Source organism: Bactrocera neohumeralis, chromosome 5 (assembly GCF_024586455.1).
Source record: "Bactrocera neohumeralis isolate Rockhampton chromosome 5, APGP_CSIRO_Bneo_wtdbg2-racon-allhic-juicebox.fasta_v2, whole genome shotgun sequence".
In the NCBI taxonomy this organism is placed as follows: Eukaryota; Metazoa; Arthropoda; class Insecta; order Diptera; family Tephritidae; genus Bactrocera; species Bactrocera neohumeralis.
This window is the reverse complement of record NC_065922.1, coordinates 65,219,015-65,235,048: the sequence shown is the minus strand read 5'-3', so window position 1 is coordinate 65,235,048 and position 16,034 is coordinate 65,219,015. Positions and strand designations below refer to the sequence as shown.

Genomic DNA, 16,034 nt, shown 5'->3' with positions numbered 1-16,034 from the left:
ATGAGTAGAGGTTTTACTGAGATAAAGTTTTGTTCATAAGATGGCACTAAAAAAACGCCTCACTATTAACCAAAAAAATAAGTATTAAACCAGAAAAAATGGAGTAATTTAAAATATCAATAAATTCTATGAGAACATTAAATTTTTGCACCTAACTGATAACTTATTTGCTACCCCAGTATGCTTCAAACAATTATTTCGTGCTAAGTTAGGAGTTTTACAAGTAAGAATATTATTCTACGAGAATATTCCACCTTTTCACCAAGCCCAGAACTTTTTTGTTACCCTTGTATACTACAAAAAAATATTATTCTCCAAATTTTTAACTATTTTACAAATAAGAATATTATTCTACGAGAAGATTCAATTTTTTCACCAAGCCCAGAACTTTTTTGTTACCTTTGTATAATACAAAAAAAATGTTATTTCTCAAACTTTTATTTTATAAATAATTATTGTTCTTCACAAATAAGAATATTTTTTGTTACCCTTGTTCTACACAAAAAAATATTATTTTCCAAATTTTTAACTATTTTACATATAAGAATATTGTTCTTCAAAAAGATTCAACTTTTTCACCAAGCCGAGAACTTATTTGGTACCCTTGTGTGCTACAAAAAAATATTATTTCTCAAATTTTTAATTATTTTACAAATAAGAATATTGTTCTATAAGAAAATTCAATTTTTTCACCAATCCCAGAACTTTTTTGTTACCCTTGTATGCTACAAAAAAATATTATTTCTCAAATTTTTAACTATTTTACAAATAAGAATATTGTTCTACGAGAATATTCTACTTTTTCACCAAGCCCAGAACTTTTTTGTTACCCTTGTATACTACAAAAAAATATTATTTCTCAAATTTTTAACTATTTTACAAATAAGAATATTGTTCTTCAAAGGATTCAACTTTTTCACCAAGCCGAGAACTTATTTGGTACCGTTGTATACTACAAAAAATATTATTTCCAAAACTTTTAACTATTTTATAAAAAAAAGAACATTATTCTAGGAGAATATTCAATTTTTCCACCAAGCTGATAACTTATTTGTTACCCTAGTATTCTTAGCGATAATGCAATTAATAAAAAACATTAAAATAATAAGCTTTTTTATTAAAATATTTTTCACCCCTTAAATAAAAAAAAAATTATTAGGCTACTTATAAAAATATATAAAAAAATTTTCCAAATCTGCCAACAGCTACTGGTTTATTTTCTTACCGCTTTTTCTTAATCACAATTTATTTTAATTGCTCCAATACAAAGTACTCGCTTTTAAAAAAAAAATTATTTAAATTTAATATTATTTATAAAAACTTGTATAGGCTTACAAAATAAACACACATTTTATTTATACAAAAAAAATATATATCTATATTTCTGTATATTTAATTTGCGCTATTAATTTATTTATTCTCTTATTACAATCTTTTTATAAATTTAGGAACAAATACTATTATCCACTGTATGATTCCAAAGGACGTAGATTACCCGCTGTGTAAGTGTACAACACTCACTATCTCTTTCGCTCCGCAAATTGTGCGCCTTACGCTAACGTTTGTGTGCCTAAAACGTATGAGTCATGTTTAGTTCTTTTTGTTATTGTTACGGTATCACCTTTTGAAGCAAGCAACTTAGTTTCATACCTTAACTCTCACTCAACGATAAGAAAACTCAACTTTTGCGAAACAAAATGAAATAGTTTTTCATATTTAGCGGCACCCGTCACCTGAGGCATGCCCCTAATTCCATTTTCTTAGCGCGCACACAAACCACTAATGCAACTTTGTTGGCTTGCACGCCATTAACATGACATGTTGCGAAAAATTTATCCAATTTAGCTAATTATCGTTGTAGACAGTTTACGACTTCATTAATGTTATAGACTAGCGACAAAAGCAAGAATAACAAGCATATATGCGTTAAAATGCGTAGTCTAGCGCCAGTGTAACTAAAACAAACTGTAGTTTCTAGCGTAATGTAAAAGCAACGCTGTGTTGCGTTTTTAGTAACGATTAGCTCGTTAGCATTGCACGTGACATTCTCTTTATGTTAATTTTGAGTTACAAACTAAAATGTACCGTTATTTTATTGTTGATTTTTGTTTTATATGTTTTTTATGCATTTTTATGACAAACATATATATATATTAAACATAATTTTTCATGTTGTTTGAACTACTGTTACCTTACCAACTTTTTAAAAAACTAAATTTTTTATTTCACATTATTTTAAAACATATTTCAGTCTATTAAAAAACAAACTATCGCCAAAAACATAAAGTTTAAGTGCCTTCAATTCAAGTAGTTCGTATAATTAACATTATTTAAGAAATAAATTACCAAAAAATTATTCTAGCAGCTTTAGCGCCTAAATTTTATTACTATTTACATTTTCCATTCAACTAAGCATTCCCACAATAATTTTAGCATACTTAACTTCTTCAAACTCAACTCTACTCAATAATAATAATACCTTTATACATTTCACTACAATATTAAGTACATTCCAAGTAATATAATAATTAATTATAATCCCGTAAGTGCGTATTTAGCCATACAAGTACTACTCGCTCCCGCTCACCGCAATCACTCGCCATTTGTGCCTCGTCTTTCATTCATGCTCGCCAAATTCATTTCCAATTCACTTACAACAGTTATGCGATAATCTCCTTGGCGAATACATTCACAGTGGAATTAGTTTACTAACACTACATATGCGAATGTCAAACATTTCTAAGCATCATAAGTAATTTTACTTATATGCACATAAGCATTTATTTATTAAGTGAAAATTTTATATGAAATGTTTGCCAAAATTTGCATTGAAATAACTAAAATTTCATTTCTTAATTTTTATGCTTACATTTACTTCGTTTTGCATTGCATTTTAGTTTATATTCTAACTCAATCTCTATGTTTAAGCAAGTATATAGCTATAAGGCTAAAAAAAAATATTTTAAAAACTTCTAAGTATTTGATTTTTACAAAAAAAAAAAAAAAAAAATAAAACTTGCTTTTATTTAGTCAGCCAAAAATATGAAATTACAAAAACAAACAATATAACTTATGATTTTCTTAGCGTTAAGCCACATTACACATTATTTATAAAATAAAAGACGAACTTTTTATTTCTTAATATTTACCATTTATGACATATTCTAACAAAATTTTTATGTAAATAGAAAGAATAAAGATTATCAAAAGAAAGATTAAATTTTTGTGCATTTACAACCGTAAAGAAATATTATACCTAAAGAGTCTAAAAACTGCTAAAGTCAATAATGTAAACGTATCGCTCTGTAATTGCGACACACGCCCGCAGAATGGGGTTGAACGATCGCGAAGACTGCAGGAAATGTGTAGAGCAAGGCACCAGCGAAACAATGGAGCATCTCTTGTGCACTACTCCCGCATTGGCAAGACTACGCTGTAATTAACTGAGGTCCCCACAGTGTGGAAACACTGGATAAAGATATCGATAGTGAGGCCACAGAATCTGTTGAAATTCGCGTCAAGCACAGGTATCCTAAAGGCTGACTACTCCTCATGGACCTAGTAACTGAACTCTATCTGATATCGCAAAGACCAAAACTGGTCTATGCGTAACTCATTGTCCTACCACATTAGCCTCTCGTAACTTAATTATGAAACAAATACAAAGCTAAACAAACTGATTCCCATCATTTCAGTATCATTATTCCTTATCATATGTGAAAATACAAGATGTGTTCCAAAGTAAACAGGACTTGAAAAAAAAACAGAACAAATGGTTTTTTCGGCAAAATCAATTTATTTTATTCAAAATAGTATCCTACCGCTTCTATAGAGCTTTTTGCACGCTCCAAAAGCATGTCGAACAAGTGTTTTAGCTCGTTGGCCGGTGTGGCTGCCAGTATGCCGGTGCAAGCCTTTTGAATGGCCTCTACGTCTGCATAACGCTTTCCTTTCATGGGCAAATGCATTTTTCCGAAAAGGAAGAAGTCGCACGGTGCCATATCAGGTGAATACGGGGAGTGGTTAATGTTTAAAATGTGATTTTTGGTCAAATAATCTCTTTAATGATGTCCTTCGAATGTTGGATTCTGAGCAATTTTTGCTCGTCAGTCAATTTGTGCGGAACAAACCGTGCACACACCTTTCGTAAACCCAAATGTTCGGTCAAAATGTTATAAATCGATGTTTTGGAGATGTTCAATTCCATTTCCATGAATTGCAATGATGATTTCTGCTGATTTTTGATGAATTCACGCACAGTTTCGATGGAATTTCCAGTGATCACGGATTTTAATTGGCCCACATGTTGATCGTCATTTAACTATGTCCTCACAACCACTGTGAAAACGTTGAAACCACTCGTGCACTCTGCTACGGGATAGGCAATCATCGTCATAAACTTGTTTCATCAATTGAAACGTTTCGGTAAAAGTTTTACCAATTTTAAAACAAAATTTAATGTTGGCTCTTTGTTCGAAGCTCATTTTCGCACCGAAAACACAAACATACTGACACTTAAAACGCAATAACTTCACTTCCAATCAATGAAATGTCATGAAATTCTCACTGGACAATCAATGAAGATAGCAGATTCTGACGCACCAGTCGACATATAGATGGCCACCAGGCGCCTGTTTACTTTGGAACGCATCTTGTATACTTAAACTAGACACTCTTTTTCTGATTAGAGAAGATTTGGAATACAGAAAATGTAAATTAACAATAAACAAATATGAAATCAGGTTAAATCAGCCAGAAAGTAAAATAGAAACTAAATATCGGCTGTTAGCGGAAGTTATAGACAAAGGACAAAAATTATTTTGGGCCTACTAGTTGTCATGGTCGCTCTCACATTCATTCCATCTTTGAGCAAGTCAGCCTTAAATTTAATGAATATCACACTTTCGTCAGATTAAGTAGCGTCAACAGAGTAATTTAGAAACTCAATATGCAATGAAAGGGGAAGGGGTATTCCGATGTTAATGTTTTTTGCTTTATTTTTCAATTCAGATCGGAAATGCTGAAGTTGCATTTATTCTACAACTTACCTAACATTTATGCGGTGGTTCCAATCTTTACGTTTCGCTGCTCTCTCAGTTCAAAGTAGGTTAGGTTAGGTTAGGTGGCTGATCCCTCAGCATTGCTTGAAGATCATACCTAGACTGTTATGTACAGTCCTTAGTAAAACCAAAGGAGAAATTCCTTTAGTAATAGGTATGTATTGGCAAAAATGCCCTGTACAGAAATCGGCTTAAGTGTTTTAATTTTATTTTCGCTATTTCACCTGGATGTCTAAACTATGAGATCCGAGGTGTTTTTGCCTTATCTGGTAAACGACTAACATTCGAGGAGGAAGTGTTGAGATGATGCTATCTCAACTTCTTCCAAACAGCTGATGCTGCTGGCACCCGTAAGATATTCAATCTTACTGCATGAAGATATCGCTCAAAATGTCACTCAAAACATGTTTTCTAATAGATTACTGGCTAAAGTCTTATAACATAATCAAGCCTCTTGGCGAAATTTGCTTTCAAATTAGAGCTCCAATGGCACATCTAGATAAAGATGACAGTTATTTGCTTGCAATTCCTTGACTTAGCGGTTAGAAGAGATCTTAAGTTTAACTAAGATTCTGATAAAATAAAATTTAGGTATGAAAACAGACAGCTGAATGTTCGTATTCCACAATCCAAATAACGAAGTCGAATACGCAAGCTTTGTCAATTTTGTCCAACTTTGTTACGTTTAAACTATTTATTACTGGCTATTTCGCCGTCGTCTTTTAAAACTAAAACCATTTTAAAAAATCTAGAAATATGTTTGATGCATTTCCAGCTTTGTCCTTCAAATCAGAAGCTTTTAAAATATTTTAAACTAAAACCGATTTTAATATAAGTATACTATAACGATTGGTTATTTTATAGCGCTATGATTTTTGGTTAGTCACTTTTTTGGTCTGTGAACATATTTATACGACTTATCAATCTCGCTTGTAGAACTTCTACAACTTTCTCACTAAAGTTCGGTTTGTAAATTTCTATTTTCATCACATTGTGAAGCTTTACTAAAGGCAACTTTTCGGTACAAAATATTTTCCAAGTAATTTTGAAGAGTACTTGGTATAGAAGAGAATATAGGTAGTATAGATAAAAATCGCGGTACCGTTTCGGTTACATTAAAGCATTTGTTGCAAGAACGGCTAATTATAACTCGCTCAAGTTTGGTTAGTATTCACAGGTTGTATCAAGTGTTCAAGCAAAAGGAGTGTGTTTGAAACAAAGTTCAGTTTATTGAATCGCTTTCTGCTGTAGCTAAAAGCGTTGACTGTCACTCGGAGGATTGTGTGTTCATAACGAGGAAACCAGTTCTACTTGTAGCTTGTGAAACTCTCTTTTCTGTCAGCAACTCAGCAATTTTAACAGTATTTATTGACATTTATGAACGATTTTGATTTATGCATTATGCATACATATATTATATCTAATATTTATTTTTGTAACACTTTCATTTTCGGAAAACGATTTATGCCATAAAATTCAGACACTTTAAAAAAATGCCTTTAGCGACTATTATGTTCAATAAAGAGCTCATATTATTCAATACAATTAGTTTTAATTTTATTTTGTTTATTTAGTGCGATAATTTAGCGGAATTTATTGCTATATATGCAACCGTTATGATAAATAACAGTTTGCTTTCATGCAATGAGCAAATCGTTCAAATGCAAAAATGTGCAATTCAACCTTTAAAAGCTCACAACAAATAACATCACAACTCGCTGGCTGTTAGCCAAAATTCGATTATTATGTAATAGCATAATTTCGCACTTAGTGCAATTATGTAACTACAAAGCAGGAATAAGCGTATTTGTAGAAAAATTGCAATTAAAATATGCAAATTGCCTAAATTTACCAAATTGTTTGCAGCTCAGCATGCTTAGAAGCTTACTTCATGCGCTTTGCTCTTTCAAGCGTGTATTTTTCGGGAAAATGAAATTGCCGAAATACAGACAATTTAAATTGCAGCTAATTTGAATACAAATAGTATTTGTTAAATTGTATTATTTAGATGCTGAATTATTAAAAAGACACACACAATCTGTATTTGTAATGAAATTTAATATTTACACTTTAATTTAATATAAGCAGTCAAAATAGCGCATCAAAATAAAAAAAAAAAAAATTAAATTTGAAATTTCGCTCACAAATTTTGACAAAAAGTTTTAAATAGCCAATAACCTTGCCACAAAACAAGTTCACCGAGCTATTTTTCTTAAATTTATTTCGTTCAAATTCCATAGTGTGAACATTTTAATTTTCATTAAATTTAATTTTATAAAAAGGAGGTGCCAGACCGGGTCTAAAATTATTTTAACTGTAAGCTATCTCAAATATCTTCAGTTGAAAACTAATATTCCAATATATTGTTAGAAATATAGTATCAATTAATTTGAACGAAACGTATGGCAGCGCTCCAAAAAATTTTCTTTTAAGAGGGTATTCTAGTCTAGAGGCTCGAATTTCGAGCTTTTATCAACAATTAATTAAGAAAACACTAGATATTTTTACTATCCGTTTTTTTTATCATTTGTTTATTAAACTTAGAAGAGTAGGCAAAATAAATTTCAAAAAAAAAAAAAAAATTTTTTCATCGAGTTATGCGTCCTTGAAGAAAAGGAGGGAATCATCGCCATGATTTCTACCCTTGTCGTCATCTGAAAAATAAAACAATGACAGATTCTTAATGAGTGCGAATGTCGCTATGTCATGAAGCAGCAAAACTAAAAAAAAAAAAATTTCATAAAATGGCTGCTATTCAAAAAAAAGGTCGATTTTTTCACTAATTTTTCAATTTTGTGATTTTTTTTAATATTATAAATTTCTAATTTTTATTTTTTTTTTTTGCTTCTAGTGATAGAGATATATTTAAAGAATATTCATGCCCAGTCTCAAATAAATCGACTGATTAGAACTTGAGATATGGATTGAGATTGGCTACCGCATCAAAAAAAGGAGTTTTGAGAAAAACGCGTTTAAAGTTTTACGTTATACGATATTCACTCAACCGGTCTAGTTGCCACGTCACTAAAATGGCTATAACTTTGAAAATAATTTGAGTTTTGGGAAAATCCTTTTAGGGGATATTTTTGAATATCAAAACTATCGAATTATGAAAAAAAAATTTCGATTTTTTCAAATTTCTAGACTAGAATACCCCCTTAACCTTTCATCAATAAAAAAAACGATTTTCTGCGGAATGTTTTTTTAAACCATACAGTTTCAAAGCTTTGTTGTCATATTTTATTAATACTATCAATTCAATTATACAAAAAATGTATGACAACACTTCTCAAATTTATGTCAAACAAAGAAGTACGTGGTAGCCCTTACCAAAAATATTCTCAGGCGTCATCAGCTTGATGCAGTTTTTAAAAAGAAAATCTTTTCAATATCGTACAAGAAAATCTGTATAAGGTTGGCAACCTTGCTCGAAAATCAAATATGATAAATAATTCTTCTCCATTTATCTTCATTGTAGAAATTTTACTTTGCTATCTTTTGCTTTTTATTACTTTATCATTTTAATCGAATTAAAACATGTGGCAGCCTTAATATGTATAATTAACAGCGAAGATGGTTAATCAACCTCGTTTTAATATGAATCGAATTAACACAATATCGTTTATTTTCAATTAAATTGAATTATTATTTTACGTAACGAAAAACAGGTGGTAACCCTCTGAAAAATATAATTAACCATTATCAAACAAGCTCCGTTGATCGTCATATTATTGCACTTAGTAAACTTTATCAATTTTATTGAATTAATGTTTTAAACAGGTGGCAACACTGCTCACAAAATCATTTCAAACATAGAGTGCTTCAAAATTCTTGAGCTTAATGATTTTTGTACCTTGCCGAGTGTCGTGTACTTTAAACAATTTAAACTGCAAATAACCGCTGGCAACTCTTCTACAAAAAAAATATTACCTTAAATTCAATTTGCGCTTAAAATCAATTTAAAATTTACTGTAGCTAAAGCATAACTTGCTAATCTAATATTGTCTAATTTGAATTTTTGCATATGTATGTGTGCAAATGTAAAGCCGTACAAATATTTCTACAGTTAAAAATGTAATACCGTTACAAACAATGTTGCTCACCAACTACTTCACGCACACACCGCCACGCTTTCCGTCATAAATCTGATTTAGTGCGGATTTAGTTCAGCGCTCCCAACTGAGCTGCACTGACCTGAATACACGAATGCCGAAATATTTCCAACAAAAAGTGCTTAGAACAGCGCATTACAGACCCAGCCATATTTTAGGCGCCCATTTAGTAACAACAGCCATAATTTAATTTGCGCTGAACTCCGCTGGATTCACAACCAAAGCACACCAATAATGCAAAATCAAAAAAAAAATAAAACGAAAATGCGCCTAATAGCAGACTACAAATTACAAATTCGCGTTCGAACCAAGCAAATGCGCCCAAAACTATGCTACATATGCGCACACTAAGCACATTTTCAAGCATTTTTCATTCTTGTTTCGGCATTAAAACACACAATTAACTTTTATTGAACAATTTCGGCAAATAAACTCCCAACAAAAATCAACTTGCAACCGACAAGAGTGCTTGAAAGAGCTTGACCAGCGCGCGCGAATGATAGTAGCGCGTCTACATGCCTAACACACACCCGCGCCAGCGAATGTGGGTGAATTTTGAAAATTGCAAGCCGCGCACATTCCACCAATTTATTTAGCCTTTTCATTTTGGTGGGGTGTTGCAGCATTGCAATTTCACTTTGCACACACTCAACTAAACGCCAATACAAGTTTGCTCAGCACAAAAGTGGCATTACCGTCAATGCTGTGGCTAAGCAGCCAAACTAGTAGACGCACACACAAACCGTGATGATCTCACATGCAGCATGTTGCAACATAAGCTAGCTAACAGTGAGCAAAGCTGTTGAAATTACACTGCATTTAGAGATTGCGAAACAGCGCTTGGACTTTTGTTAATGAAAACTACGAAAATAAATACAGTCATTGAAGGTTAGAGAAAAAACTAAATGATTTCGTTGTATTGCGCTTAAACCGACATGTGAAGACTGTGTTGAAAAGCTTTAAGTGAATTAAATTGAGACTAAGTCATACTAATACAGTTGCTAACGAATTTGCGAATTTTGAAAATGGAAATTAAAAGCTATGTTGCCATATTTTAATATTTTATTCTATAGGCCTCAATTCAAATTGTCGACATTTTCTTTCTATTTGTAATAAGTTTTATTTGTGGGTAAGCATGCTTTTGAAGCATATTTCTACTTTGAGATGATAACTTTCTAATCAAGTTCGTAGTACTAAAGGTAATATGTGATATGGAATGAAAAGTTTGTCTTTTCATTTGAAGCATACTTTTAGACGATTAGGCAATAGCCTATATACCCCAAAACTTCTAAACCTCATTCTATCAAAAAATTTTACTCTAGAGAATATATTTCAATATAAATAATTGCTTCATATTATAACTGTTTTTCAAAATTTTAACCCCAAAACCGCTGGCATGTTATCAAACCAAAAATTATTTTGAAGCATACTTTTAAGAGAATATACTATTTTCCATTTTGATGCGTACTTTTAGGAGAATATACTATTAACGTTGAACATTCTTATTCATAAATTTTTAACCAAGTTTTGTGGTTTCTGATGTAGTAAAAATATTTTTTTTTTTTGGAAGCATACTTTTAGGAGATTATACTACTCCTAAAATATATTCTGTTTCACAAAGTTTTTAGCGAAGTTTGTAGTTCTGGTATTTCTGGTAAATTTGACCGCAAACTCCTTAACTTTGAAAAAAAATCTGCTTTCCCTTTTAATATAATAGCGAGAAATTCAAGTATTATGAATTCCGATAAAATATGTAATAAAAGTAATAAGAATATAATTTCAAAAATAATAATGATTTCTGCTTCATATTCAATCACTAAAGGTGCTTTCACATGAAAACTAAAAAGAGTAAAACATTTGAAGTATACTTTTCGGAGAATATATATGTATATACTTCAAAGAAAATAATTAATATATACAGTTTCAAATTGTAATCCCCACCACCACCGTCAGATAAGAAAAGAAAAAAATGAAGGAAAACGATTTTTTGCCTTTTGAAGTATACTTTTAGGAGATTTCGAGTTATAACATCGAAGCCTATCTCAATTCCGAACTGCGATGCTCGAAATAAAAATCTGAACATTATGTTACAGATTAAGAAAAACAATAAGATTCAAAAGTTTTCAAAAATTCGACTTCTTCGTCTGAAGACGTTAAATTTTCCTCCGTATATCAGAAGAAAATTTTACGGGACAGTATAAAAGCGCTCAGATATTTAGTATTGCTTTCGAAAAGCTCTTGAGGAAAGTTTTGTTTTCTAAGTGTTAAATTAGATGCATAAAAGCTCTCAAAAAGCTCTGCTATGTTGCTTCCAAGTTCTTTGTAACAAATAAGACATAATCTAAGGACATTTTAGGCACCAGTATAAAAGCTCTCAGAAATTTACTATTACTTTCTAAAAGCTCTTGAGGAAAGTTTCGTTTTTTAAATATGAAATTAGATGCCTAAAAGCTTTAAAAGCTTTGAAATATTCTTGCAATTTCTTTGCCGTCTCATTAAAAGTTTAATACAAATTTTTTTACTCAGAAAGGCAGTTTCGAGGCTAGTGCTGATACACTTAGTCCGCTTATAGAGCTTTTGAGCTTTTGAGCTGCATATACCCAATTACGCGTGTCTCTCTGTGGAGGGGAGCGATCTTTATATTTACGCGAATCCCATTTCATCACAGATGTAATTGTAATATTTAACTAATTTTGGCTTCCCGAACACTATTTGGTCCACTAATACCTACTCTCCGAAAAAAACGTTCTTCTGTTTTCAGAATATCTCACTCTGCAAGGTATCTATAACTACTTCAAATAAACAGTTTATTCATTCATTACCTCTACCATAGTTACGCTTACGACAACTTTTTGTTGCTGGTGTTTTTTATCTTCACTCACCACTAACGTTGCGACCAAATAACAGCTTCTACTTCAGCTTCACTGCGTTTAGTCGAAAACATTTTTCAATTTTCTGCACAAGAGCATTTTAGATGCCATACAACAGCAACAACAGCAGTTACCACCGCCATCAACACAACCACAGCTGCTGTTGCAAGCGCTGACTCTGGTCCAAGCATGGCGGCGAACATATGTGCGTTTTGCCAAAGCCTGCTTTGGCCACGGGAATGGTCGACTGGCGCGCTGACTGACTTACCGAGCGACTGTATGATTGGTTGAATGACTAACCGGCCAACAACAACAATAATGGCAGCAGTGCATAAAGGGGCAAAATGCTTGAAAAACTACGAGACTGTGCTGGGAAATGCAGCGTTAACGCAATGTGCAACTGAAGCCATTGGTTTATTTGTGTTGTCGATTTGGTAGTTGATATTGCTACAAGTGCCTCACTTCTTGTGTTTGTTGTTATTGTTATTGCATTTGCTGTTGGCTGTTACTTACTTGCGGTTGCGGCGGCAATTGCGAAAACCAACAGCAGCTGTGCATTTCGATGAAGCCTCAGCAGGTCTGACGGACCAACGCACTGCCAAGCTGGCTGGGTGACTGACTGACTGACTGACTGACTGCCTGCCACAGCCACAGCCATAGTCACTGTGTTGCTGTTTTGTTGCCTTTGTTGGCACGAAAAAATGCCGAAACTCAAATCGACAAACTGCAATTGCCACAGCAACAACAAAACAGGAAGCGCTCTACATGCGGCACCAAACAAAGCCACTGTGGTAAAAACAACAAACACGCACCCGGCAAACTCTCCACAGTCAGCACACCACGCTGCTGCTTTACCAGCGCCGTTTTGAGGGAAGGTAAGCTTCGACCCAGCCTTTGTCATTTCAGCAGTCTGACCACATCAATACCAATGCATACACATACACACACACACAAACGCGCGCACAATAAACAAAGCGGACTCAATGCAATCCAGCAATACACATAGCATACCTTTAGGTGCATTTAAGTATAATTAATTTTACCTCTTGCGTCGAAGACTCGCATGTACAAGTACAAGTGCGCCTGTTCTTGCTGCTGTCGAACTGTCCGTCTGTCAGCTCGGCCATTCTGCGTAAGCATTAATGCGTTAAATTAAAAATGTACACATACTAGCTGATGGTTGCATAACTTTGGACGCATTCATATGCTTGGCTGCATTTATAATTGCAATTCTCACAGCCTCATTTGATTTATGCCACAAGATTCTACAATCAACCGCACTTTTTACACGCAACGCACACACCCGCACAGTCAAATGTATTGAGTGGTATTGGTTGCTTATTTGGTTGCCCCTGGAAATAGACTAAATAGTAATTAGTAAAACAGCCACTGTTGCCTATGCAAAGGCGTGTGTGCATAATTGAGCTAAATTAGTAGGACTGGCCAAATGGAATGCGAAATGAGTGACATTGGCTTCTGAGTGGAGAGTTTTTACAGATCTGTGATTTTTTGATGCATTCGATTGTCTTGCTAATGGCAATTGATCTGGCGACAAATTGAGATATTTTGAAGAGAAAAAACCTTTGTTGGAAAAGTTCTAAATTTTTAGGCGGTTTATTTAATTCTTGTTTTCAGTTTTGTTTATTTTCAAGATTTCTTAGTGTTTTTACCTTTATAATATTTTTTATTGCAAAATTCGAGTTTTTACACTAAAATAAATGAAAATAAACAAATATTAAGTATTTATATAAGATTCCAGGTTCCCTACTTAAAGAAAACACAGAAACTTCATATTTAATGGCGAGTATTTATTTTCATTCGAAAGGACATTTTTTGGCATTTATTTTTTGAAGATTATCTCTTTCAAATGTTGTCCGCGGCTATATCTCAGATGGTCCATCCGTTGAGTCCAATTTTCAATGACTCGTTCAAACATTTCGACTGATAAGTGGCGAACAACTCGCGAGAGTTTTGCCTCAAGGCCTGAATTGAAACGGGATTGTCCTCATAGATGTTAGACTTTACATATGCCCACAAAAAAAAAGCAAACGCTGTGATGTCACACGGTCTTGGTGACCAATCGATCGGCCTAAAACGTGAAATTATCTGCTCACCGAAGAGTTCTCTCAATAAATCCATTGATTGATGCGATGAGTGGGAAGCTGCGCCGTTTATTTGAAACCAAATGGTCACCAGCTTTAATTTCAGGCATCAAATAGGCGGTTATCGTGGGACTATTACGGTCACCATTGACGTTACTTTCTCAACGACATCATTTTTGAAGAAATATGGACCGATAATTCTACCGGCCAACAAACCACATTAAACCGTTGCTTTTTCTAGATTAAATGGCACATCTTGTATCTCTTCAGGTTTCTCTTTGTCCCAAATGCGGAAAATGCTTCTGAACAAAATTTGGCCATAGACCATAGAGCGAAACGATGGGCCGTTGGAATGTCGAGCGACCTCAGTTTTTGCACAAAATGTATTTTGTACGCTTTCGATTTAAGATCTCGATCGTAAAATGCGAATGAACTCTGCACGGTCTTCGTGTACACTCTCAGCTATATATTTTCTTCTCTGCGTGCTGGAATAGCCACTATTCGGTCGAATATTATCCAATAATGAATGCTGGATCTCATGAGGGGTGATGGTGTTCCCAATAGTACGCTCAATACGCCGATTATGTTGACCATAAGTTGAGCGAAGCAGCTTGACACGACTCACGCGTGATCTGTCGAAAAAATACTAATGAAATAAGTAGTTCTACCTGTATCAACCATTATTATGTGATAAAGCGAATGAATTGATTATTAAATACTAATTTCTTTTTGAGTCACATTATACTCTTAATAAATTTTAATTGAACATATTAAATTTTATTGAAACATTACTAGCAGTATCTTCACTAAAAGCTTCAGACCATTGTAAACCGCGATTGTTAATTAAACTCTGCTAAATCCATAATTATGATAAACGCCGCTTAGCACACAAAAACAACATTATCTACCGCAAGTCAAATATTTTTCGTCTGCATTAATAATAGCAAAGCACACCACAGAGCTTGTCAGCAATTGCATAATACAAGCACGTTTATTTAAACGTAGCATAGCTTGAGGCGTTCAATGCTAATATAATAGCGTGTTTATTAATTTACTGACATTTACATCTCAGTAATTAATATTTATTTGTTTGCTACCTGACACAAGCACAAAATCGCACAAACGGCAGTGAGCGCTTTGTTCACTTGGCAGTATTAATTTCGTGAATTTGATAGCTTTTGCAAATAATTGCATACTTTGCGGCGTTATGCGCCGCTGCACGCACAAACGAAAGCTGCAACTGCGTGGCATTTGGCATATCTGATTTTAAAATCATGAAAATGTGTAAGTCACTCAAATATATGCATGTGTATGTTTGAGTGTTTCCTCTTACACACGCTCACACGCACGCAAAACTCATTAAGATGTTGTATTTGCGATAAATCTCAGTTGGCGCGCATTAATTACCAGCCTACGGGCGAGCAGAAATCAAACGTAGCGAATGCTTCTGCTAAAGTCATGAATAAGCAGCATTTTAGGCGCCAAAACTTAATTAAAAGCTGACTTTTTTCATGTTTAAATATGTGTAAGTTGAGAGAGTGAAAAATATTTTGTATAATATACATACATATGTATGTATGTGTATAACTGAAAGAAATTTTCGGGTATATGAAAAAAACATAACATTTTGAGTAAGAACGTTGCCACCTGTTGGAAAATCAAATTCAAATTAATCAAAAAAAATTATTTAAATTTTTTAGTTAAAACGCTGACAGCTGTGCCAAAACTTTGTGATTCAAAAAAAGTTTGGTTAAATGTTGCCACCTATTTTGGAAATTTACAAAAAAATTGTAGGATAAAGAAACAACATGGTTCATTAACTATGGACTTATATATAATAATATATTTTCTTTTATTTTATTAAATTTTCCCGAACTTTGTCCTTGTGAG

At 33.2% G+C, this 16,034-nt stretch overlaps 1 protein-coding gene across 7 annotated transcripts in view; it reads left to right on the top strand.

The window, feature by feature from the left end:
- Positions 1-16,034, top strand: part of LOC126760310 (fasciclin-2) — a 274,265-nt gene that overhangs the window by 206,443 nt on the left and 51,788 nt on the right. For 4 of the 7 annotated variants that reach the window (XM_050475861.1, XM_050475859.1, XM_050475862.1 and 1 more), the window contains exon 4: positions 1,449-1,502. The exons of the other annotated variants lie outside the window; for them this stretch is intronic. In XM_050475861.1, the coding sequence (XP_050331818.1) occupies positions 1,449-1,502 (54 nt within the window). The remainder of the gene's footprint in view (positions 1-1,448; positions 1,503-16,034) is intronic. 7 annotated transcript variants of the gene reach the window in all.